At 49.8% G+C, this 23,057-nt stretch overlaps 1 protein-coding gene across 4 annotated transcripts in view; it reads left to right on the forward strand.

The window, feature by feature from the left end:
• SDK2 (sidekick cell adhesion molecule 2) overlaps positions 1-23,057 on the forward strand; it is a 287,945-nt gene that overhangs the window by 205,522 nt on the left and 59,366 nt on the right. For all 4 annotated transcript variants that reach the window (XM_084983440.1, XM_084983441.1, XM_084983442.1 and 1 more), the window contains 6 exons: positions 2,702-2,878; positions 3,182-3,318; positions 4,103-4,250; positions 9,667-9,807; positions 12,416-12,597; positions 13,141-13,256. In XM_084983440.1, coding sequence (XP_084839566.1) covers positions 2,702-2,878; positions 3,182-3,318; positions 4,103-4,250; positions 9,667-9,807; positions 12,416-12,597; positions 13,141-13,256 — 901 coding nt within the window. The remainder of the gene's footprint in view (positions 1-2,701; positions 2,879-3,181; positions 3,319-4,102; positions 4,251-9,666; positions 9,808-12,415; positions 12,598-13,140; positions 13,257-23,057) is intronic.

Consider the following 23,057-nt stretch of genomic DNA (forward strand, 5'->3'; position numbering starts at 1 on the left):
TTGTTTCGTGCCTGTCACCCTGTGCTATTTTTTTAACTGCAGCAGTTTAAAAGCACATCTCAAACATGTAATGTCACCCTTAGATATGTCAGTGTGCCTTTCTTCCTGCAAAGGACTTTTCTTTAAATGTAACAGCCATGTCCCCTGTCACACACCTAACGCAAAGAACAATTGTTTGATTTCTTCTAATTCCAGCCTGTATTCCTATGGCCTCATGGTCTCAAAAGTGTCTTTTTCACACTGGGTTAGTTTAACTCAGGGTCCAAACAAGGTCTACACGTTGTGTTTGGTTCCTGCGTCTCCTTTAGTCTACGTGGCACCCTCTCCCTTTCTTTTTACTTTTGTCTTTACTTTTGTTTTTATTTTTGGCTTGTTTTTGTGCGCGTATTTGGTTGGAGAAGCCAGGTTCTGTGGGACAGAGGTGGGCACCTTTTTTCTGTAAAGGGCAGAGAGTGAATATTCTAGGCTTTGAAGGCATAGAGTCTTTGTCACAGCTTCTTAAGTCTGTGTCTGTGCTGCAAAAGCAGTCATAAGCCATATGTAAACACATGTGTGTGTTTGTATGCCAATAAAACTTTATTTATACAAACAAGCTGTGGGCCATAGTTTGCAGAATAGCCCTGCTATAGAATAGCCCACGTCTGAATTTGACTAGCTGCTTTTTCATGGTGTGGTTCACTTATTCCCGTTGTATATCTAATTACAGCAACTGCTGATGAGATCTGAGTTCAGTTGTTTTGGCACAAATATTTCACAGGGGGTGCTAGAGGCTTCCAAAAGCACCGTACCCTGGGACAAAGGGTGTTGGCTCGTTATAAATCGTTTCTTAAGCAGGAATTATTCTCTGCACCTAGATTTGCTTGTAAGTAAAGTTCTACCCATCCCATCCATGTCAGCCAGGCTGATTTTTTTTTTTTCCTAGCTAAAGAGATGAATTGACTGTGATTACTTTGGGCTATTTGTAAATATGTATAAAAAAACCTTAACATTTAACTCAGCAATTTGCCGCCAAGAATTTATCCTTGAGGAAATGATTTAGAATGTGGCGGGGATCCTGCCACAAGGATGTTCATCACAGCATTAACTATCGTATCAGAGAGCAAGCAGCTAAATTGGACATCCAGAATTATAGGGGCCGTTACAGAGGAATCATTATATGAAGTGCTCTGTAGCCAGCGTGAACCATGGTGAGGAAATGCCACATTAAAAGGAATTTATGATATTTTCTTGGGTGAAAAAAAGCAGCTTTAAAATCTGGATGGATGGATAGGTAGCTAGGTATTATTTATATGAAAAAATGTGCTGTATCAGTAAAAATATATAACGATGGCTAAGTTCTATCAATCACGTACCGAGTTCCAGGCGCTACTCCAACTATTTTATATTTTCTCACACTGTCCTTGTAGCAATCCTGGGAGGTGGGTGGTATTACTTCTCCTATGTGACAGATGAGGAAACTGAGGCATAGCCAGGTTAAATAAACATCCCCGGGACTGCACTGGTAAGTAGCCAGGGCGACATTCAGCCCAAGAATCTGACCCCAGAACACCGTGGTACTATGGTAACTGTCCAGGGGGACACGATGGAAGAATCTGGAAGGTATGCCCTCAAGCGTTAGTCATGGTTACCCCCCAGGGGAGAACTTTTGAGTTGGCCTCCCCTTTTTCCTTTACTCTTTTCTTATCTGTACTTGCCACTTTTCTGATTTTTTTTTTTAACTTAGGTTAAAAGTAATACAGAATCAGAGTTCCCGCTGTGGCTCAGTGAGTTAATGATCTGGCTTATCTCTGTGGCATTGCAGGTTCGATCCCCAGCCCGGCACAGTGTAGGTTGCAACTCCAGCTCAGATTCAATCCCTGGCCTGGGACTTCCATATGCCATGGGTGCAGTCGACTAAGGAAACACAATTTTAAAAAAATAATATAGAATCATTCTCCCTAGCTGTCCTACCACTCCCTAAATCCAGGGAGTTCTAGGACCATGTGGCTTAGTGCCACCGCCCTGTCCCCTCCTTGAGCGAGTGATGGGTTATTTGCAAAGCATTTCGGCCCTGCCCTGGTCGACCTTCCCTGGGGGTGGGTAGTAGCCCAGCGTCCTAGCAGGAGCTGGTACCCTCCCCCTGTGTGTTGATGGCAATCCCTGTATCTGCTCAAGCACGAATCCAGAGAAGAGATTTCTCATTGTCAGGCGTGGGCACGTGTGTAATTTCTCAAGTCCCCCTTTGTACTGACTGACCAAAGCTAAAGTGATTTTTTGGACACGAAAGTCAATTTGTCACAGCGACGCATTGATCTAATGATTCCCTTCATAAAACTAATCCCAAAATGTAGTCTGCGCAGAACCGTTCATTCTCTTTCCAGCCGTAATCTCTTAACCTCTCTGGGAGAATACCTTTTGCCCGCTCTTTGTGCTGCTCAGCGATGGCTTCTGGCCAAAAGCAACCAGGCTTTGACCTGGACCTGACCTGCAGGTATTAACGATGGATAATGATTTGATGTGTTAATGCTCTCGAACTGAGCACCCCACCTGCGGGCGTGAGGGGCTGCAGGTGCTCCCGCTGTGGTCCAGGGCTTGCCCCCACCCGCCTTCGGGGCTCCTCTCTCCAGATCAGCCCCAGGCTGAGCAGCCCCCAATCCAGCCACCCCCCACCCCACCCCACCTTCCCTGACTCTCTTTACTCACCGGTTCTTCTCACCCTCAGGTATGTCTGGGAGAAGGACGGGACCACGCTGAGCTTGGAGGGCAACCCCCGCCTCCGCCTGGACAAAAGCGGCTCCCTGCACATCTCGCAGACGTGGTCAGGGGACATTGGCACCTACACCTGCCGGGTGCTCTCAGCGGGAGGCAACGACTCTCGCAGTGCCCACCTGCGTGTGAGGTAAGGGCAGCCTGCCTGGGTCCCTGGACAAAGGAGGTGCAGGCTCAGTCTGGCAAGCCACCAGGCCAGGTGTGACCCGGCCCCGCCCACTTCTCAGAACAAGCATCCTCCAGGCCTTTCCCCAGCTCTGGGAGGCCCCTGTCAAGGGCAGGGGGTCTGGGTGTGGCTGTGGACAGGTGGGCTCCAAAGCAGCATCTCCAGGTTGGGGGCTGAGCACCAGGTATCATGGAAGCTCAGACTGAGTCCTGGGTGGCACCTGACTCTCGACCTCACTGGTGGCCCCGCCACGTCTCCCCACTCCAGGCAGCTGCCTCACGCCCCTGAGCACCCCGTGGCAACCCTCAGCACCGCGGAGAGACGGGCCATCAACCTGACGTGGGGCAAGCCCTTCGATGGCAACAGCCCGCTGAGCCGCTACATCCTGGAGGTGTCAGAGAACAGTAAGGCCCCTTGCCAGCCCCGACCCACGACCGCAGCCAGGGCGGCGGGCACTGCCGGCAGCACAGACTCAGCCCCAGGGCTGGCCTCCAGGTCCCCCACTTCCTAGTTCCGTGCCTTTGAGCGAACCCTCTGGAAGCTCCAGCTTCCTCATCTGCAAAATGAGCCATAGCATCTGCCTCTTCGAGGTGTGTGACCACTGAATGAGATCCACAGAGGCTGAACTCAGGACTTGGCACTCCAGGAGCCTCCAAGACAGTGGCTATTCTTTCTCTTTCCCTTTTTTTTTTTTCCCCCCTTTTTTTCCTGCCGAACCCTCAGCATGCAGAAGTTCCCGGACCAGGGATCAAACTTGCGCCGCAGCAGCAACCCGAGCCACTGTGGCCACACAACCAGATACTTAACCCACTGAGCCACACAGGAACTCTAGTTTTTCTTTTTCTTTTTATCCTTCATCCCCAAGCTGTGAACTCCAGAATTAGCAGGCATAATTGGAGCGGTGTTTTAAATACAGTTGGCTAGAGCACATCAATTTGAGAAAGGAAAAAAAAAGATGGAAAAGATGAATGCATCTCTGTTCCCATGAGCCATTACTCCTTCCCCCAGAACCTTCCAACCTCGCTGGGCTAAGGGGACACAGAAAAATGGCATGACCAGCCTCTCCTGGACCAGGCAGGGGAGGCATGACCCTGCCAGCCCCAATGAGGCTGGACCCCTGCTGGGATTGGGGGGAAGAAGCACCCCCCCCAAAGTGCCCACCTCTGCCTCCATCCTCTGTGCCCACAGATGCCCCCTGGGCTGTGCTCCTGGCCAGTGTGGACCCCGAGGCTACCTCGGTGACGGTCAAGGGCTTGGTTCCCGCGCGCACCTATCAGTTCCGTCTCTGTGCCGTCAACGACGTGGGGAAAGGACAGTTCAGCAAGGACACGGAGAGGTGAGGGCGCAGCCTCTCTTCCGGGTGAGGTGTCAGGGGCTCCCTGACAGAGGGGCTGAGCAGCGGGGCTGCCTGCTGCTAGAACCAGTATGGCAGGTGGGGCCCGGCGGCCGGACCAATCCTGGCTGGCTCCTGGCTGCCCCCCCTGGGGCTCAGTCTCCACATCTGTAGCCTGGAGGTGCTCCTGCCTATCTCTCAGGGATATGGGAAAGATAAACTGTGATCACTGGGGGGGGGGGGCAGCTGTGATCGGTGCCAGGCGTGGGATAAGCCCTGACCAGATGGAGTTGTCCCTCTCACCGGGAGCTTTGTGACTCCCAAGACTCACCCCATGCTGCTCAGCATCCCTGTTGGTGGGGGGGCATCATCATTAAAAGAACATTCCGTTCCGGAGACATCTAGGACCTTGCACAGCATCAGACCCTGTTGGGCCTTCCACGGAGCTTTTTGAACATGGTGACAGTTGACTAAAAGCAGCAGTTCATCCATGTTTAAATGTCACACAGTGATACCCACTTGTGTAGGAGGCCCGTAAACCCCCGTAGAAGAAGCAGCCTCCTCCAGCAAGACGAAGACACTGAGGTCAAAACGACTGATGCTGTGGCCCTGGCTTTTTATTTTTTTCTTACGTTTATTTTGAGCTTGTCCAGATTGATTGGAGATAGACTGGGCCTGTAACCCTGGGTAGGTCTAAGGCATGCACCTTGTCGAGGTGACCCACTCCTGTACCCCATAGCGCGTGCTAACACCTCCATCCTGTCACAAAATTACCGTTTCTTTTTTGTGGTGAGAACCTTTAAGATCTACTCTCTTAGCAACACTCAAATATATAATGCGGTCTTATTCACTATAAATACCATGCTGTACAGTCCAGCCCCAGAACACTTGTTATTTTATTTTTTATTTTTTGGCCATGCTGGCAGCATGCAGGCGGTCTCTGGGCCAAGGATCGAACCCGAGCCACAGCAGTGACAACACCAGGTCCTTTAACCACCAGGCCACCAGGGAACTCCCAGAACGGGTTATTCTTGTAACTCAAAGTTTATACCTTTTGATCAACCACTCCCCCACCCCCACTCCAGCCTCTGTTCACCGCTCTCTGTTTCTCTGAGTTCAGCTCTGTTAGATAAGTGATTCCATGTGGTATTTGTCTTTCTCTGACTTAGTTCACTTAACATAATGCCCTTGTGGGTCCATCCATGTTGTCACAAATACCAAGATTTCTTTCTCTCTCATGGCTGAAAATGTCTCCTTGTGGAGTTCCCATCATGCCTCAGCAGTAACGAACCTGACTAGTATCCACGAGGACATGGGTTTGATCCCTGGCCTCGCTCAGTGGGTTAAGGATCCATGAGCTGTGGTGTGGGTCTCAGGTGCAGGTCAGATCCCGCGTTGCTATGGCTGTGGTGTAGGCTGACAGCTGTAGGTCCAATTCAACCCCTAGCCTGGGAACTTCCATATACCGCAGGTGTGGCCCTAAAAAGACATTCAGACAAACAAACAAACAAACAAAAAACCTCCCTGTATGCTGCATCTTCCCCATCCATTCATCCATTGACGGACTGGTAGGTTGTTTCCATGTCTTAGCTCTTGTGAATATCGCCACTGGGAACGGGGCAGTGCCGAGAGCTCGCCGAGATCCTGTTTTCCTTTCTTTGGGGGGATGGATCCCCAGAAGTGGGATGGCTGGACCCCATGGCCATTCTCTTTCCCATCCTAGGGGGACCATCCTACTCTTTTCCAGCATCCCTGTACCAGCCTACACGCCCAGCAGCTGTGCTCAAGGGCGCCCCTTCTCTCCGCATCCTCACCAGCGCTTGGCACTTCTTGTCTTTTTGATGACAGCCATTCCGACGGGAGGAGGCGATATCTCATTGTGCTTTGATTAACGCGCTTGCATTTCCCTTTTGATGAATGAGGTGAAGCACCTTTTCGTGGACCTGTTGGCCATTGGCGTGTCTTCTTTAGAAAAGTGTCCGTGCATTTCTTTTGCCCTTTTTTTGTTTTGTCTTTTTGCAGCTGCACCCGCCACATGTGGACATGCCCAGGCTAGGGATCGAATCTGAGCTATAGTTGCCAGCCTACACCACAGCCACAGCCATAGCCACAGCAACACCCGATCTGAGCCGAATCTGCGACCTACGCCACAGCCCACGGCAATGACGGATCCTTAGCCCCACTGAGTGAGGCCAGGGATCGAACCCATGTCCTCATGGATACTAGTCAGGTTTGTTAAACACTGAGCCATGACGGGAAATCCCCTTTGCCCTTTTTTTTTTTTTTTTGGTCTTTTTGCCATTTTTTGGGCCACTCCCACGGCATATGGAGGTTCCCAGGCTAGGGGTTGAATCGGAGCTGTAGCCGCCGGCCTACGCCAGAGCCACAGCAACGCGGGATCCGAGCTGCATCTGCGACCTACCTCACAGCTCACAGCAACGCCAAATCTTTAACCCACTGAGTAAGGCCAGGGATCGAACCCGCAACCTCATGGTTCCTAGTCGGATTCGTTAACCACTGCACCACAACGGGAACTCCTTTGCCCATTTTTTAAACCAAGTTTTTTTATTTTTTTTTAATTTATTTTATTTTTTTTGCTATTGAGTTGTAAGAGTTCTTTATGCATTTTGATTTGCAAGTATTTTCTCCCATTCCATAGGCTGCCTTTTCATTTTGTTGGTTGTTTCTTTTGCTGTCCAGAAGCTTTTCAGTTTGATACAGTCTCACTTATGTATTTTTGCTTTTGCTGTCATGGCTAAGAAATTACTGCCAAGACCAACATCAAGGAGCTTTTTCTCTATATTTTCTTTCTTTCTTTCTTTCTTTTTTGGCTGCACCCGCTGCATGTGGAATTTCGCGAGCCAGGGATTGAATCCTCACCAAAGTTTCATCCTGCATCACAGCTGCATCAATGCTGGATCCTTAACTGGCTGCGCCCCAAGGGAATGTCCATTCCCTATGTTTTCTTCTAGGAGTTTTACAGTTTCGGGTCCTCAGTTTGTCTTTAATCCATTTTGAGTTCATTTTTATGAATGGTAGAAGATAGGGGTCCAGTTACATTCTTCTGCGTGTGCTATCCCGTTTTCCCAGCATCTTCTATTGAAGAGACTATCCTTTTCCCATTGGGAAGAGTTGATATTGTTAAAATGGGAGTTCCCACTGTGGCTCAGCAAGTTAAGAACCCAACTAGGGTCCATGAGGATGCAGGTTCAATCCCCAGCCTCTCTCAGTGAGTCAAGGATCTGGCTTGCCACAAGCTGCGGCATAAGTCACAGAAGCAGCTCGGATTTGGTGTTGCTGTGGCTGTGGTGTAGGCCAGCACTGCAGCTCCAACTTGACCCCTAACCAGGGAACTTCCATATGCCATGGGTGCATCCCTAAAAAGCAAGAGGTATTTATATTGTTAAAATGACTGTGTTGCTCAAACTCATCTATTGATTCAATGCAATCTCTATCACAATTCCAATGGCACTTTTCACAGATACAGAAAAACAGTCCTAAAATGTCTATGGAGCCACGAAAGACCCCAAATAGCCAAAGCAATCCTGAGGACAAAGAACAAAGCCCAAAGCATCACACTTCCTGATTCCAAACTATACTACAGAGCTCTAGTAGCCAAAACAGCATGCTACTCTTATAAAAATAGACACACAGACCAATGGAACAGAACTGAAAGCTCAGAAACAAACCCTCATATATATGGGCATAATATTTGTTAAAGGAGCCAAGAATCTTTGCTCTTTAAACGATGTTTTTAGGAGTTCCCATCTTGGTGCTTTGGAAACAAATCCGACTAGGAACCATGACGTTGTGGGTTCGATCCCTGGCCTCGTTCAGCAGGTTAAGGATCCGGTGTTGCCATGAGCTATGGCGTAGGTCGCAGACATGGCTCAGATCCTGCATTGCTGTGGCTGTGGTGTAGGCCAGCAGCTGTCACTCCAATTCAATCCCTAGCCTGGGAACCTCCATATGCCGCAGGTATGGCCCTAAAAAGACAAAAAAATAAATAAATAAAAGATGTTTTTAGGTGCATCCACAGGTGCCTGGCTTAAATCAACTACTGTGGTTTTGCCACCGTTCCAATAAGCTTGGGTCTCTGTGGCTTTTACTAGGTGGGGGGTTGGGGGCTGCCTTAGGGGCTGTGACAGTCTAACACGATGGAGAAGTGACAGGTAACAGCCTGGTACAGACAGCAGTTACAGGAGAACTGACTTATTCACCACTTACTGAGCACCTACTATATACCAAGCCGTGTTTGGACCACAAAAGGTGTTTTCAGGAACCAAAGAGACACACCTTCAGTCCCTCTGAGCTACAAAATGCTGATACCGGGCAGCCTCGAAGCCCAGGGACCGGACTGTAACTTCTCCAGTCCTTCAGGCTTCCCTGTGAAACACAGGCTCATCTTCCTAATGGAGCTTCAAACTAATGGCCTTGACTCACTGAAAAAAAAGGTCCAATTACCCTCACTTCAGGTTTTTCCAAGACACGGGAGTGCGTGGTACATTTTGGAAAAGCTATCCATCAGGAAACAAAGACGTAAAAATAAACAAAAAGGGAAAGACATCCATCAAAAATAATTAACTTTTGCTTTTAATGGATGCGTGTCAGTTATGTGAAAAATACACGGAGGGGGCATGCTGTGTCCCCTTGGCAATGCCAGGGAGAGAAATGCAGGAGCGCTGGGCTTCAGGAGGCGGGAGGATGTGCAAACTCTGGCCCACACACTGTGCCGCCCCCACCCGCCCCAGCCTGGGCTCAGCTGGTTAGAAAAGAAAGCCTGGCTCAAGTACACCACCAGCTGGTAACTGGGAGGTAAGTGTTTGATCCCCCTGCTTCTAAAACACTCGAGGAGAAACAAATTCAACTAGGAACCACGAGTTTGCAGGTTCGATCCCTGGCCTCGCTCAGGGTTAAGGATCCAGCGTTGCTGTGGCTGTGGTGTAGGCCGGCAGCTGTAGCTCCTGTTAGACCTGGGAATCTCCATATGCCACAGGTGTGGCCCTAAAAACAAAAAATAAATAAATAAATTTTAAAAATAAAATGACGCCATCAGCCCTAACCCCAGCTTCTTTGACAAATGGGAAAGCGAGACCCCCATGTCCCTCTACCACGCAGAAAAACACACACGGCTGGTGTTTTACAGTGTTTTAAAAATCTTCTATGTGCATTGTGTCATTTGAGCTTCAGCCACTCATAAAGCCGGCAACTGGAGCTTTCTTAACTGCTTTTATAGATAAAGATACCAGCTCAGAGAGGTTAAGCGACTAGACCAAAAGCACACAGCAATTGTGCAGAGTCATCCAGGAACAGAGCGGCAGGTGGCAGGGGGGTCTCTTCATGTCCTGTTAAACTCCTGCATTTACTGTTGAGACTAAGTGTGGAAAAACCTCCCCTTTCTTGGTGTTTTCCTATGCAGGGTCTCCCTTCCTGAGGAGCCTCCCACGGCCCCGCCACAGAATGTCATTGCCAGTGGTCGGACCAACCAGTCCATCATGATCCAGTGGCAACCGCCTCCCGAGAGCCACCAGAACGGCCTCCTCAAAGGCTACATCATCAGGTAGGCAGGTCCACCCCAGGAGGAGGAGGGACCACCTAGACCCGAGGGGACAGTGACGGAGCGGGGGCCAGAGTGGGTTGGAAAACAGAGCAGATTCATGGCAGGTCCTTCTCCACCTAACAAGGACCAGGCAACAAGAAATGCCTACTCTGTGGTAGGAAGGATTGGGGTTAGACATCTAGAAGAACTTCCAGCAGCGAGAGCCTTGGAAACCAATAGGAAAGGCTAGAGAGGAGACACAGGGTAGCCTCCTCAAGGATGTGAATGGGCAGATCTGCCAGGTGTCAGGGCTACGTGGGAAGAGGGCTACAGGGAGACAGACACTAACAGAGGGGGCCAGCCGCCTAGGAAACCAAGAATAGTCCACCACAGGAGTTCCCGTCGTGGTGCAGCGGAAATGAATCCGACTAGGAACCTTGATGTTGCAGGTTCAATCCCTGGCCTCGCTCAGTGGGTTAAAGATCTGGTGCTGTCATGAGCTGTGGTGTAGGTCACAGACGAGGCTCAGATCTGATGTGGCTGTGGCTGTGGCGTAGGTCGGCAGCTGTAGCTCCGATCGGACCCCTAGCCTGGGAACCTCCATTTGGGTGCAGCCCTAAAAAGAAAAGAAAAGAAAAAAAAAAAAGAATAGTCCACCACAGGCCAGATATCCCCAGGACAGACCGTAAGTGGACAAAGTCCTGGGCTAAGAACCAGTTAAAAAGTGGAAGCCCTGGAGCTCCTGCTGTGGAGCAGCGGGATTGATAATGACTCTGCAGTGGCAGGGACATGGGTTCGATCCCCAGCCTGGCACAGTGGGTTAAGGACCTGGTGTTGCCACAGCTGTGGTGTAGGTCACAGCTCTGGCTGGGATTCCATCCCTGGTCTGGGAACTTCCATATGCCACGGGGCATCCAAAAAAGAAAAAAAAAAGTGGGAGTCCTTTCTTTGGTCCCTACTGCACAATGAAGCCCCGTCATATAGCCTTTTGTTTTTACATTTGACTATGGGTGATTACTGGCAACCTGAAGTGTAGTATTAAGATGTTACTAAAATTTGATATTCATCGAAGAAAATTCTTGCATTGTTTGAAGCTACTGAGAACTCTCGTCAGCCGTCTGAACTCTGGCTGGTCGCACAGTGCTAGGCCATGTCGCGTGTCTCTTTCCTGCACCTGGACCCTCGCAGCAATGGGACTCCCACATTTTGGGAGAAGTTATTGTTGGTTTGGCTGCTCCATTTTCAGTTAACTTTGTTGTGGGTGTTTTGGTGAAGCCTGAAGGGCTGTGGTTCTCCAAGTGTGGTCCCCTGACCAGGAACATCAGAATCACGGGGGAACTTGATAGGAATGCAAATTCCCCTGACCTCCTGAATGGGCAACTTTGGGGTAGGCCCAGCAAACTGTGTTTTAACAAGCTTCTCAGGTGTGCTTTATGCACGCTAAGGTTTGAGAACCACGGCTTTGGGGGTTTGTGATGCATCGGAATAATTTGGGGTCTCTTATTTCCCAGTAATTAGACTGTGAAATGTGGGTGCGTTGTGGTTCTCCCATGAGCGATCCAGCCCCCACAGATCCCATTTTTTCATTACCCTGTGTTCTCTTTTCCAGTGGAAAGTGGACCTTGGTAGAGCAGGTAGCCTCAGGTTTTTTCTCTCCTCCTAAGTGAGTGACAGTCAAAAGAGGGAGCCACTGTCCTAGAGGGAGTAAAAAAATGCACCCAACCTTTGGAGATCAATCTTCCATCAATGACCCCTCAAAGCAGAAACCAATGAGATCAGAGTTCCCCTTGTGGTTCAGCAGTAACAAGCCCGACTAGTATCCTTGAGGAGGTGGGTTTGATCCATGGCCTCGCTCAGTGGGTTAAGGATCCAGCGTTGCCATGAGCTGCAGTGCAGGTCACAGATGCGGCTCAGATCTGGTGTTGCTGTGGCTGTGATGTAGGCCAGCAGCTGCAGCTCCAGTTCTTCCTCTAGCCTGGAGACTTCCATATGATGCAGGTGCAGCCCTAAAAAGCCAAAGAAAAGAAAAGAAATCGATGAGATCTTCCCAGAAATCCTCAGCATCCCTAGCTATCCATTCCACCAGTGGCCTCCTTCCCCATCAAAAAGAGTGGTCCAGACACATCCCCCAGACCTGTTATCCAGCGGGATAGCCGCTGGTCACTTGTAGCTATTTAAATTAATTAAAAATAAATTAAAGGGAAGTTCCCGTTGTGGCGGAGTGGTTACCGAATCCGACTAGGAACCATGAGGTTGCGGTTTCAATCCCTGGCGTTGCTCAGTGGGTTAAGGTTCTGGCGTTGCCGTGAGCGGTGGTGTAGGTTGCAGACGCGGCTCGGATCCCGCGTTGCTGTGGCTCTGGTGTAGACTGGTGGCTACGACTCCGATTCGACCCCTAGCCTGGGAACCTCCATATGCCGCGGGAAGTGGCCCTAGAAAAGGCAAAAAGACAAAAATTAATTAATTAATTAAAGGACAAACTAGTTCCTCAGTTGCACTAAGCGCATTCCAGGTGCCCAATAGCCACGAGTGCCAGGAGCTGCCCCTTTCCACCATCACAGACAGTCTTCTGGGCACGAGGCCAGGCGGGCTGACTCTGGTCCTCGGCATCCTGGCTTTCTCCTCTCAGGTACTGCCTGGCGGGGCTGCCCGTTGGGTACCAGTTTAAGAACATCACGGATGCTGACGTCAACAACCTCCTGCTAGAGGACCTCATTATCTGGACCAACTATGAGATCGAGGTGGCCGCTTACAACAGCGCCGGGCTGGGTGTCTACAGCAGCAAGGTCACCGAGTGGACACTGCAGGGAGGTGGGTAGAGACAGTGGCCGTGGAGGAGCTGGTGTTTCCCCTTTTTCCAGGTCCCTGCGTGTCAGGTCCTATACCTGTCCAGTCCTGATGGCCTGAGCCATGTCACCTATTTTGTCCAGCCCCAGGCTATTGCACACTGTGCCCAGCTACCCCGCAGTAGGTGGGAGCACTCAGGGAAGATGAAGAAGTTGGGGCGGGTGTGATGAAGGCAGAGGCTTCAGGGGTCCAGGGACCTTCTGCAAAATTTCACATTTACTGGATCATGAAATAGCTTACATTTAGCGTTGTACCTAAAAACCACCCTGAGTATTTTCAGATCCATCACCTTTATTTATTGGTACCCTGTGGAATGGGCCAGACAGGTTTTATTAAACCCAAACTCATCTCCAGAAAGAGGGCATCTGAAGCCTCCCTAGCAGGGGAAGAGTTGGGGAGGGGTATAGAGCAGAGTCTGCAGACCCCGTGTGCTTTCTGTGCTTAAACGGGCAGGACAGGCAGAGCGTGCCCCCTCCACCCACACCCCATCTCTCTGCTCTCCTCCAGTCCCCACCGTCCCTCCAGGCAACGTGCATGCAGAAGCCACCAACTCCACGACTATCCGCTTCACCTGGAATGCCCCCAGCCCCCAGTTCATCAACGGCATCAACCAGGGCTACAAGGTACGCGGGGCCTCTCCTTGTCCCGAGAGGAAGCCTGGAGAGTCTCGGAAGGAGGCTGCAGGCTGGAGGGGCAGGGAGGAGGCATGGGAGGGGGGCAGGAGGGAGTCCCTGCTCCGTTTCTGAAGTCATGGGTTCAAGCCACACCAAGGGCACGTGATCAAGGCAGAAGGCACGTGGGCTCTCCCCAAATCCCTGTACAGGTCGTAGGGAGTATGAACACTGGCCAGTCTGTGACCCAGTGCTGGGGGGCAGTCTTGATGAGCCTGCGTTACAAATAAAACCAGGTTCATTTCAGGCTCAGGAACCCCGCATAGCCATGTGCCCATCAGAAAAATCCAGAACGCACGTCTCGCCCCCAGGTTATGGGCTAATGAATGCGCATTCTGCAGGGTCAGGTGTCCTTGGACTGTGCTTGGCCCCACACGGTGTGTTTAAGGGCACAGGACTAGGACTCAGACAGCTTAAAGTCCTGGCTCTGCCTGGCTTGCTCTCTGGACAGGTCCTGTAATCTGTCTGAGCTTCCTTCTTTCAATGACTATTTATTAAACCCGACTGTATGCACTGTTCTAGCTGCCAGGGAACCAGAATACATCGTTTCCTCGTTTGCACGTGACACCGATGCTAATTTCTATTCCTTCGGGTTGTGTGAGGATTAAATGAGCATATTTGCCATTTTTTGAGCAGAATGACAAACACATTACATGTGTGCAGAAGATGGTAGTGGGAGTTCCTGTTGTGGCTCAGCGGGTTAAGAACCCAACATAGTGTCTCTGAGGATGCACGTTTGATCCCTGGCCTCATTCGGTAGGTTAAGGATCTGGCATTGCCAAAAGCGGCAGCATAGGTCGCAGATGTGGCTCGGATCTGGTGTTGCTGTGGCTGTGGCATAGGCCGGCAGCTACGACTTCAATTTGACCCTTAGCCCAGGAACTTCCATATGCTGCAGGTGGGGCCCTGGAAAAAAAAAAGGGAAAAAAAAAAAAAAAAAAAAAAAGATGGTAGTAACGGTAGTTGAAATAGATTAGCCGCTCCTGCTGCTCCCAGCAAGTACTGAAGATTGGGCATCTTAAACAGTAGAATTGTATTTCCTCACGGAGAAAAGCATGAGGAAATTGTAGAATTGTATTTCCTCACGGAGCTCAAGGCATCAACTGGGCTGGTTCCTTCTGAGGCCTCTCCTTGGCGAGCAGACGGCCGCCTTCTCCAGGTTCTTACGCGTCTTCCCTCCTTGTGAGTCTGTGTCCAGATTTTCACCTCTTCTAAGGAGGCCAGTTCGTATTGGAGAAGGGCCCACTCTGAGGACCTCATTTTATCTCAGGTACCTCTGGAAAGACCGTCATTGTCTGAGGTCCTGGGGGTTAGGGCTGCAACATAAAATGTGGGAGGAGGAGTTCCCATCACGGCTCAGCAGAAACGAATCTGACTAGCATCCATGAGGACCAGGGTTCCATCCCTGGCCTCACTCAGTGGGTTGAGGATCTGGCATTGCTGCGAGCTGTGGCATAGAGGGCAGATGAGGCTCAGATCCTGCATAGCTGCAGGCAGCTGTGGCTCTGATTCGTCTCCTAGCCTGGGAATCTCCATATGCCATGGGTATGGCCCTAAAAAGACCAAAAAAAAAAAAAAAAAAGTGGGGGGAGGGAGTTCCCACCGCAGCTCAGCAGTAACAAACCCAACTAGTACCCATGAGGATGTGGGTTTGATCCCTGGCCCCATTGAGTGTTGCTGTGAGCTGTGGTGTAGGTTGCAGACATAGCTTGGATCCCGTGTTGCTGTGGCTGTAGTGTAGGCCGGCAGCTGCAGCTCCGATTAGACCCCTAGCCTGGGAACCTCCCCTTGCGGCAGGTGTGGCCCTAGAAAAACAACAACAACCAAAAAAAAAAGCGGGGGGAGACAGTTGAGCCGTAACAAACATCATTAGAGGTGGTGATGGAAGTGCATTTGCTGTCATCGTAAGTGTCATCTGGACTTCTCAACCATCCCCTCCCGGCCGCTGAACTGGATCCCACTCCTGGGTCTCTCATCCCACAAGGAGCACGGAGCTGGCCTCCCCTAAGGGAAGGGGACATGGTCGGATCAGAGGCTGTGGTCCACGCCGGGCTTTACAGCCCCACCCAGCAGCCTGGGGCTGGGCAGGAGGATGCCATGGGCTCCCTCCAGATGTGGGAGGGAAAGGGGGTGTGTGAGCGGTGTGTCACCCGGAAGCCAGCCGTCAAGGGGAGAGAACCTCAGGCCCTGGCTTGGAGTCCAGGGATCCGGCGACCTCGTGGGGACCCCAAACATTTCCAGAAGATTCTCACGCTGGCACGTGTGTGACAGCCAAGATTATTTCTAAGCCTAGCAGCCTTAGCCATTATTCCTGCAGGGTAAGGGTGGCTGGACAGGAAGGGACAGAGATTAAATCCAGAGGGCATTTTCTGCTAGTGTTTCAGATCCGCTAAGGAGGGAAGGTCCAGATCTGGAGACACCCCAAGAGGGCCGTCTCACTCCCAAGGCCGAGCCGGGCCTTCCTGGGCCAGACCTGTAGCTGCACGCGGTGCTGCTGGCTGGGAAAGCCTCCTAATTGGGACTCTGGGGGGAGCCAGCGGAGGGAGGGGGGAGGCTCGCTTCGTGCAGAGGAGCTGAGCTGGGCACAATTAGCTGCTTGCTGCCAAGTCTAAGTTTTCTTCCCCATTCAGGAGGGCTGGGCTGCAAACTCTAAGGCAAATGGCTCCCAGGGGGCAGGAAGACCAGCTCAGTGGCCAGGACAATTAGGGCAACAACCAATTATGACCCAGAGCAGGAGGGGGCTGCAGAACCCAGCTGCCTGCCAACATAGTCAGTGCCCAGCACTGGCACCTGCTCCATGAAAGGCAGCAGGAACGAATTGTCAGGACGTCTTGAGCAGAGGAGCTGGCAGAAGGGTAAGAAGAGCTCGCACCGGAGCTCCCCCGGGTGGCTCAGCAGGTTCGGAGCCTGACTGGGATCCATGAGGAGGCAGGTTCCATCCCTGGCCTCGCTCAGTGGGTTAAGGATCTGGCATTGCTGCAAGCTGCAGCATAGTTTGCAGATGTGGCTTGGATCCGGCGTTGCTGTGGCTGTGCAGGCCAGCAGCTGCAGCCCTGATTTGACCCCTAGCCTGGAAACCTCCCTATGTCACAGGTGTGGCCAGAAAAGAAAAGAAAAAAGAAAAAAAAAAAAAAGAAGAAGAATTCGCACTTACAGGGCACTTTCTACCTGCCAGGCTTCCCTCACAAGCTTCTCTCATGCAAGCCACCCCAAAGCCCTAAGAAATCTTGCTACTGGAGTTCCCGTCGTGGCGCAGTGGTTAACGAATCCGACTAGGAACCATGAGGTTGCGGGTTCGGTCCCTGCCCTTGCTCAGTGGGTTAACGATCCGGCGTTGCCGTGAGCTGTGGTGTAGGTTGCAGACGCGGCTCGGATCCCACGTTGCTGTGGCTCTGGCGTAGGCCGGTGGCTACAACTCCGATTCGACCCCTAGCCTGGGAACCTCCATATGCCGTGGGAGCGGCCCAAGAAATAGCAAAAAGACAAAAAAAAAAAAAAAAAAAAAAAAAGAAATCTTGCTACCGATTTTATAGAGGAGATACTGAGGCCTGAGAGTAGACCACTTGTTCAAATCAGAGTAACTGCAGAACTCAGATTCAAACTCCAGAGTCTGCACCTTGCCTTGCATTAAAAAGAAAGCTTTGGGGTTCCCATCGTGGTGCAGCAGAAACGAATCCGACTAGGAACCATGAGGTTGTGGGTTCGATCCCTGGCCTCGCTCACTGGGTTAAGGATCCGGCGTTGCTGTGAGCTGTGAGGTAGGTCGCAGACGCCGCTCAGATCTAGCGTGACTGTGGCTGTGGTGTAGGTCAACAGCTGTAGCTCAGATGAGACCCCTAGCCTGGGAACCTCCACGTGCTGCGGGTATAGCCCTAAAAAAAAGAAAAGAAAAAAGAAAAAAAAAAGGATCGAAACAAAAAAAGAAAAACATAAGAAGAAAGTATCATATGATTTAATTGGAAAATAATCACTAGAACTTGATTTTTTTTTTCCCTAAGTACAAATGGATATAAATGGAAATTTCGTTTCTTGCTTCTTTGGCCTTCAGCAGCACAGGGGGAAGAGTGGTGTTTGTCCCTTCCATCCTTTCGGTGAGAATGGATTTTTTTTTTCCCCTTTGAATTGTGAAAATTTTCAAACATCTACATAAGTAGAGAAAAGACTGCAATGCCAGAATAAAACCGTAATGCACCCTGGCTTCAACAATTACCGACTCATGGTCAGATGTGCCGGCTCTCCTCCCAACCCTCTGCCTCTCCCCTAGAAAATTTGTAAGGACATCTCAGGTGTTGGATATTTCATCCATAAATATACCTGCAGAGAAATATTATAGATAAAGTCTCCACTGGAAAGGTAACCCCAGAGTTCTCTGTTGGCTCAGTGGACTAAGGATCCGGCTCAGTCACTGCAGTGGTTTGGGTCACTGCCGTGGCGAGGGTTCCATCCCTGGCCCCAGAACATCTGCATCCTGTGGGCATGGCCAAAAAAAATTAATAAACGTACTGGCTTAAGACAACAGCAATGCATTCATTCAAAGAAATGAATAAACTGGAGTTCCCTCATGGCTCAGTGGAAATGAATCTGACTGGGATCCACGAGGACGCAGGTTCAATCCCTGGCCTCCATGAGTGGGTTAAGGATCCGGCATTGCCGTGAGCTCTGGTGTAGGTTGAAGATGAGGCTGCTGTGGCTGTGGTGCAGGCGGGCGGCTAGAGCTCTGATTCCACCCCTAGCCTGGGAACTTCTATATGCCTCGGGTGCGCCCCACCCCAAAAAACAAGCAAAAAAAAAAAAAAAAAAAAAAAAAAAAACACCATAACCACATTATCTCTGTGGTGCTTTAAATTATCACCAGCCCCTTATAGCGTCAGATATCCAGTCAGCATTCAAACTTCCCTGTTTGCCATGTCATTTCTTTTACTGGTTGGTTGCTTGTCCCCGGGATCCAAATGCGAGCCACACAATTGCAGCTGGTTGACGTTTTCTAGGTCTCAGCTGATCTTTAGATTCCCATCTCGCTTTCTCTCTTTTTCCTTTAATTTATTGGGTGAAGAAACTTAGCCGTTTGTCCTATAGAATTTTCCGCAGCCTGGATTTGCTGATTGCATCCCTGTGGGATCATTTAACACATTCCTCTGAACACTGTATTTGCAGTAAATTGGCAGTGAGTAGTAGTGGCTTGATCAGATTCAGAGTTAATGATTTTTTTTCTCAAAATATGACTTCCTAGGTGGTGGTGGGCATGTTCATTAGAAGCCATCAAGTCTGGCTATCTCTTGCTACGATGTGGTGACCACTGACCATCCTTGTGTGATCTGTTATCTTTTTTGGGGGGGGGTCTTTTTTTAGGGCTGCACCTGCAGCATACGGAGGTTCCCAGGCTAGGGGTCCCATCAGAGCTGGAGCCCCCTGCCTACACCACAGCCACAGCAATGCAGGATCTGCGCCGCATCTGCAACCTACACCATCATGGCAACGCCAGATCCTTAACCCACTGAGTGAGGCCAGGGATCCAACCTGCGACCTTGTGGATGCTAGTCAGGTTCATTAACTGCTGAGCCACGACGGGAACTCCGTGTGATCTGTTACCTTAAGAGGGGTAGCTACAAAATGAGGATACTTGAATATTAACATTTCTTGATGTATGAGCTGAAATACTTCCCCCACCCCAAGAGTGTTCCCCTTAGCAATGTTTTGGGCAGCTGACGGTTTAGTTCATCTGGGATAAAGCATCTTAAACCCTCAGCTCTTTTCTGTTACTTAACAATGTTCAGAATAATGACTTGATTCCTTGGTATTTATTTCTAATGAATGAATTTGGATGAGGCAGAGACAACTGTTTAGCTTGGTTTTGGTCAGTATTATTATGACTTAAGGATTTTTCATACATCTGATTTGTTGCAATGTGCTGCCATGATTGCTCATTTTGATGCCAAACTGACCCATCGCCCACCTCTTCAAGTTGGTGGGTCCTTCAGATGTGGTCCCGGGAGTCGTTGATAGCTTCCTGGCTGGCTGGTACGACAGGACGGTCCAAGCTGTCTCCCTATAGCATTGTCTTCCTTAGCTGCTGTGTGCCAGGCGTCAGCCATGGCTTCAAGGAGCCCTTGTTTCTTTTAGCGGGAAATGATAGACCACAGTCTGGGCCCTGGGGGTGCTCCTAGTTCTAGCATTGGTTGTTATTTAGCTCCTGTGAATAGACGCAAATGCTTTTTTTTTTTTGTCTTTTTAGGTCCGCACCCACAGCATAGGGAAGTTCCCAGGCTAGGGGTCTAATCAGAGCTACAGCTGCCAACCTACACCACAGCCACAGCAACGTGGGATCCTAACCCACTGAGCAAGGCCAGGGATCGAACCCGCATCCTCATGGATATTAGTCAGATTCATTAACCACTGAGCCATGACAGGAACTCCCCCAGAAATACTTTTTTAAAAGTAAAACACCTACTGGTACTTCCAACTCCATTTCAGGACTATAACTTAAAAAAAATAATAATCTCATTGGCCTTTTTTCTTTTCTTTTCTTTTTTCTTTTTTCTTTTTTTTTTTTTTTTTTTTTTTTGTCTTTTTGCCATTTCTTGGGCCGCTCCCTCGGCATATGGAGGTTCCCAGGCTAGGGGTCAAATCGGAGCTGTAGCCACTAGCCTACGCCAGAGCCACAGCAACGCGGGATCCGAGCCGCATCTGCAACCTACACCACAGCTCAGGGCAACGCTGGATCCTTAACCCACTGAGCAAGGGCAGGGACCGAACCCGCAACCTCATGGTTCCTAGTCGGATTTGTTAACCACTGCGCCACAACGGGAACTCCCTGGTCTTTTTTCTGTATCTCTTTGCTTCACACTGAAAATCAAATTCCTTCAACACCAGTGTAATTACTCACCTACTTGATCCCACAAACACCCACAAGAGTGTCACAACAGTGATATCAGGAGTTCCCATCATGGCTCAGCGGTTAGAGAATCTGACTAGCATCCATGGGGATTCGGGTTCAATCCCTGGCTTTGCTCAGTCAGTTAAGGATCCAGCGTTGCTGTGGCTGTGGCGTAGGCCGGTGACTGCAGCTCCGATCTGACCCCTTGCCTGGGAACCTCCATATGCCGTGGGTGTGGCCCTAAAAAGACAAAAGAAAAAGAAAAAGAGCAGTAATATCAAACACTGTGATGACTGAAAATAGTTTCGGATGATTTGTATCTTTCTGTTCTTAGGCTGTACCACAGTTAGGCTATGCTTCTCCATTTCTGTGCTACAAAGTCTTTGAGAGAGTTTCTTTCTGTGTAATTTTGCTACAACTCAATACACTGCACGGTCCGTTTGTTTCATTTTGGTTTCAATTTTTAGGGATTGATTTTTTTTAATTTAATTTTGTTCTATAATTATGTGGCATATTTACATGGCTCCAAAGTTAAACCTACAAAGCAAATTCAGAGAAAATCAGCCCAGCCTGAATTCTGGTCCTCTTCCTTCCCAGTAAAATCCATTTCTTTTCTTTTCTTTTCTTTTCTTGAGGGCCACACCCACGGCATGTGGAGGTTCCCAGGCTAGGGGTCTAATCTGAGCTACAGCTGCCAGCCTACACCACAGCCACAGCAATGCCGGATCCTTAACCCACGGATCGAGGCCAGGGATCGAACCCGCAACCTCATGGTTCCCAGTCGCATTCGTTTCTGCTGCGCCACCACGGGAACTCTAAAATCCATTTCTTTTTGTTGGTTTGTTTGGTTTGGTTTGGTTATTTACATTATACCCTGGAGATCCCGCCATAGAAGTATATAGAGATTCTTTGTTCCTTTTTTAAAAATCTGTATTGTATTTCATTATGTGGCTCTCCCATTGTTTAGTCAATTAGCTCCCTAGTGATGACATTTTGGTTGTTTCCAGTCTTTTACTATAACAAACATTTCTTCAGTGAATAGTTTTGTGCATGCATGTTTTCATATTGTCACATATAGCTTTGGAAGAGATTCTTAGAAATGAAATTGCTAGGTCAGACGGCAAATGTGTATAATTTTGCTACTATTGCCAAATTGTCCCCATTATTTTTTAATTCTTTTTTCTTTTTTGGCTGCACGGCAGCATGTGGAGTCTCAGGCCAGGGATCAGATTCGAGCTGGTGTTGCCACCCAAGCTGCAGCTGCAGGCAATGCCAGATTCTTAACCCACTGTGCCAGGTCAGGGATTGATCTCAGCGCTTGCAAGATGCCACCAATCCTGTTGCACCCCCACAGGAGCACCTATTTTTTTTTAATTTAATTTTTAAACAGGAAATATATTTACATGATTCAAAAGCCAACAAATGTAAGTAGATAAACATACAGCAGAAATCCTCCATCTCGCCCCATCCACTCACCCCTCATCTGCCTGGTTCTGTCCCACCCAACCCTGAAACTCTCCCCACTCTAGGTAACCATTGTTCTTAATTTCTTCCACATCCTTCCAGGATGGTTTATGGGAATCCCTGCAAATGCAGAAACGTAGAAAGATAGAGGGAAAGATGACAGAAGGGAGTTTCTGTCGTGGCACAGCAGAAACGAATCCGGCTAGGAACCATGAGGTTGCAGGTTCGATCCCTGGCCTTGCTCAGTGGGTTAAGGATCCGGTGTTGCCGTGAGCTATGGTGTAGGTTGAATATGCGGCTCGGATCCTGCGTTGCTGTGGCTCTGGTGTAGGCCAGCGGCTGCAGCTCTGATTAGACCCCTAGCCTGGGAACCTCCATATGCCACAGGAGCAGCCCAAGAAAAGGCAAAAAGACAAAAAAAAAAAAAAAAGAGCAGGCCTAGAAGCCCCAATGTACACCCAGCAGCTGTGTGTACCTCAGGAAGCAGAGGGCTTCACCAGAAGTCAGGTCCACAAATCTGAAGCCAGCCCCTAGCAGCCCCCCGGGGACTGGCCAGCCTTCATCCTTCCTTTGCTTTCTTTTTTTTTTTACCTTTTAGGGCCACACCCGCAGCATACGGAGGTTCCCAGGCTAGGGGTCCAATCAGAGCTACAGCTGCCAGCCTACACCACAGCCACAGCAATGCCGGATCTGAGCTGCATCTACGACCTACACCACAGGTCACTGCAACGCCGGATCCTTAACCCACTGAGTGAGGCCAGAGATCGAACCGGCAACCTCATGATTCCTAGTCGGATTCATTTCTTCTGCGCCACATGGGAACTCCCTCCCTCATCCTTCCTGAACCTTGGTTTCCTTTTGGTGACATCACAGGACAGTGATTCCCATCTAATCATCCCTGTGATGATGGAACAGGACCAGTCAGTGAGGCGTGTAACCCAGTGCCAGGCACCCAGGGAGGGCTCAGCAGACTAAAGCCCTGTGCCCAGGTGTTGAACACAGATTCTACCCCATGGCTGCCCAGAGCCCAGCTCCTTTGGGGCAATAGGAGGTGCCGAAGGCATTTTTATTTTAATTGTCTTCCTGGCCCCCAAAATGAGGTCCCCCAGCCCCCTCCTCTTCAGATGCGGCTCCAGAAAGACCCGTGGCTTGCATCCCAGAGTAAATATTTTGAAGCAACCCCAGTCCTGCTGCCATCTCGGGCTTTGGGTCTGGATCTGAACCAGGATATAGAGGTGGTGACTCCAGCAAGCCACCTGCCAAGCCACCTGCCACACCCTGTGCGCATCCTTGGTGACATTTCTGAAGACAGTCCCCCCGTGATATTATTTGTTTTTTGTTTGGGTTTTTTTTTTCCTTTTTGCATAGGGAAGTTCCCAGGCTAGGGGTCGAATCAGAGCTACAGCTACCAGCCT

This window comes from Sus scrofa, chromosome 12, assembly GCF_054392235.1.
Source record: "Sus scrofa isolate SSC_HxYL_T2T_F1_AM1 chromosome 12, Sscrofa_HxYL_maternal_Yorkshire_Landrace_v2.0, whole genome shotgun sequence".
Taxonomy (NCBI): Eukaryota; Metazoa; Chordata; class Mammalia; order Artiodactyla; family Suidae; genus Sus; species Sus scrofa.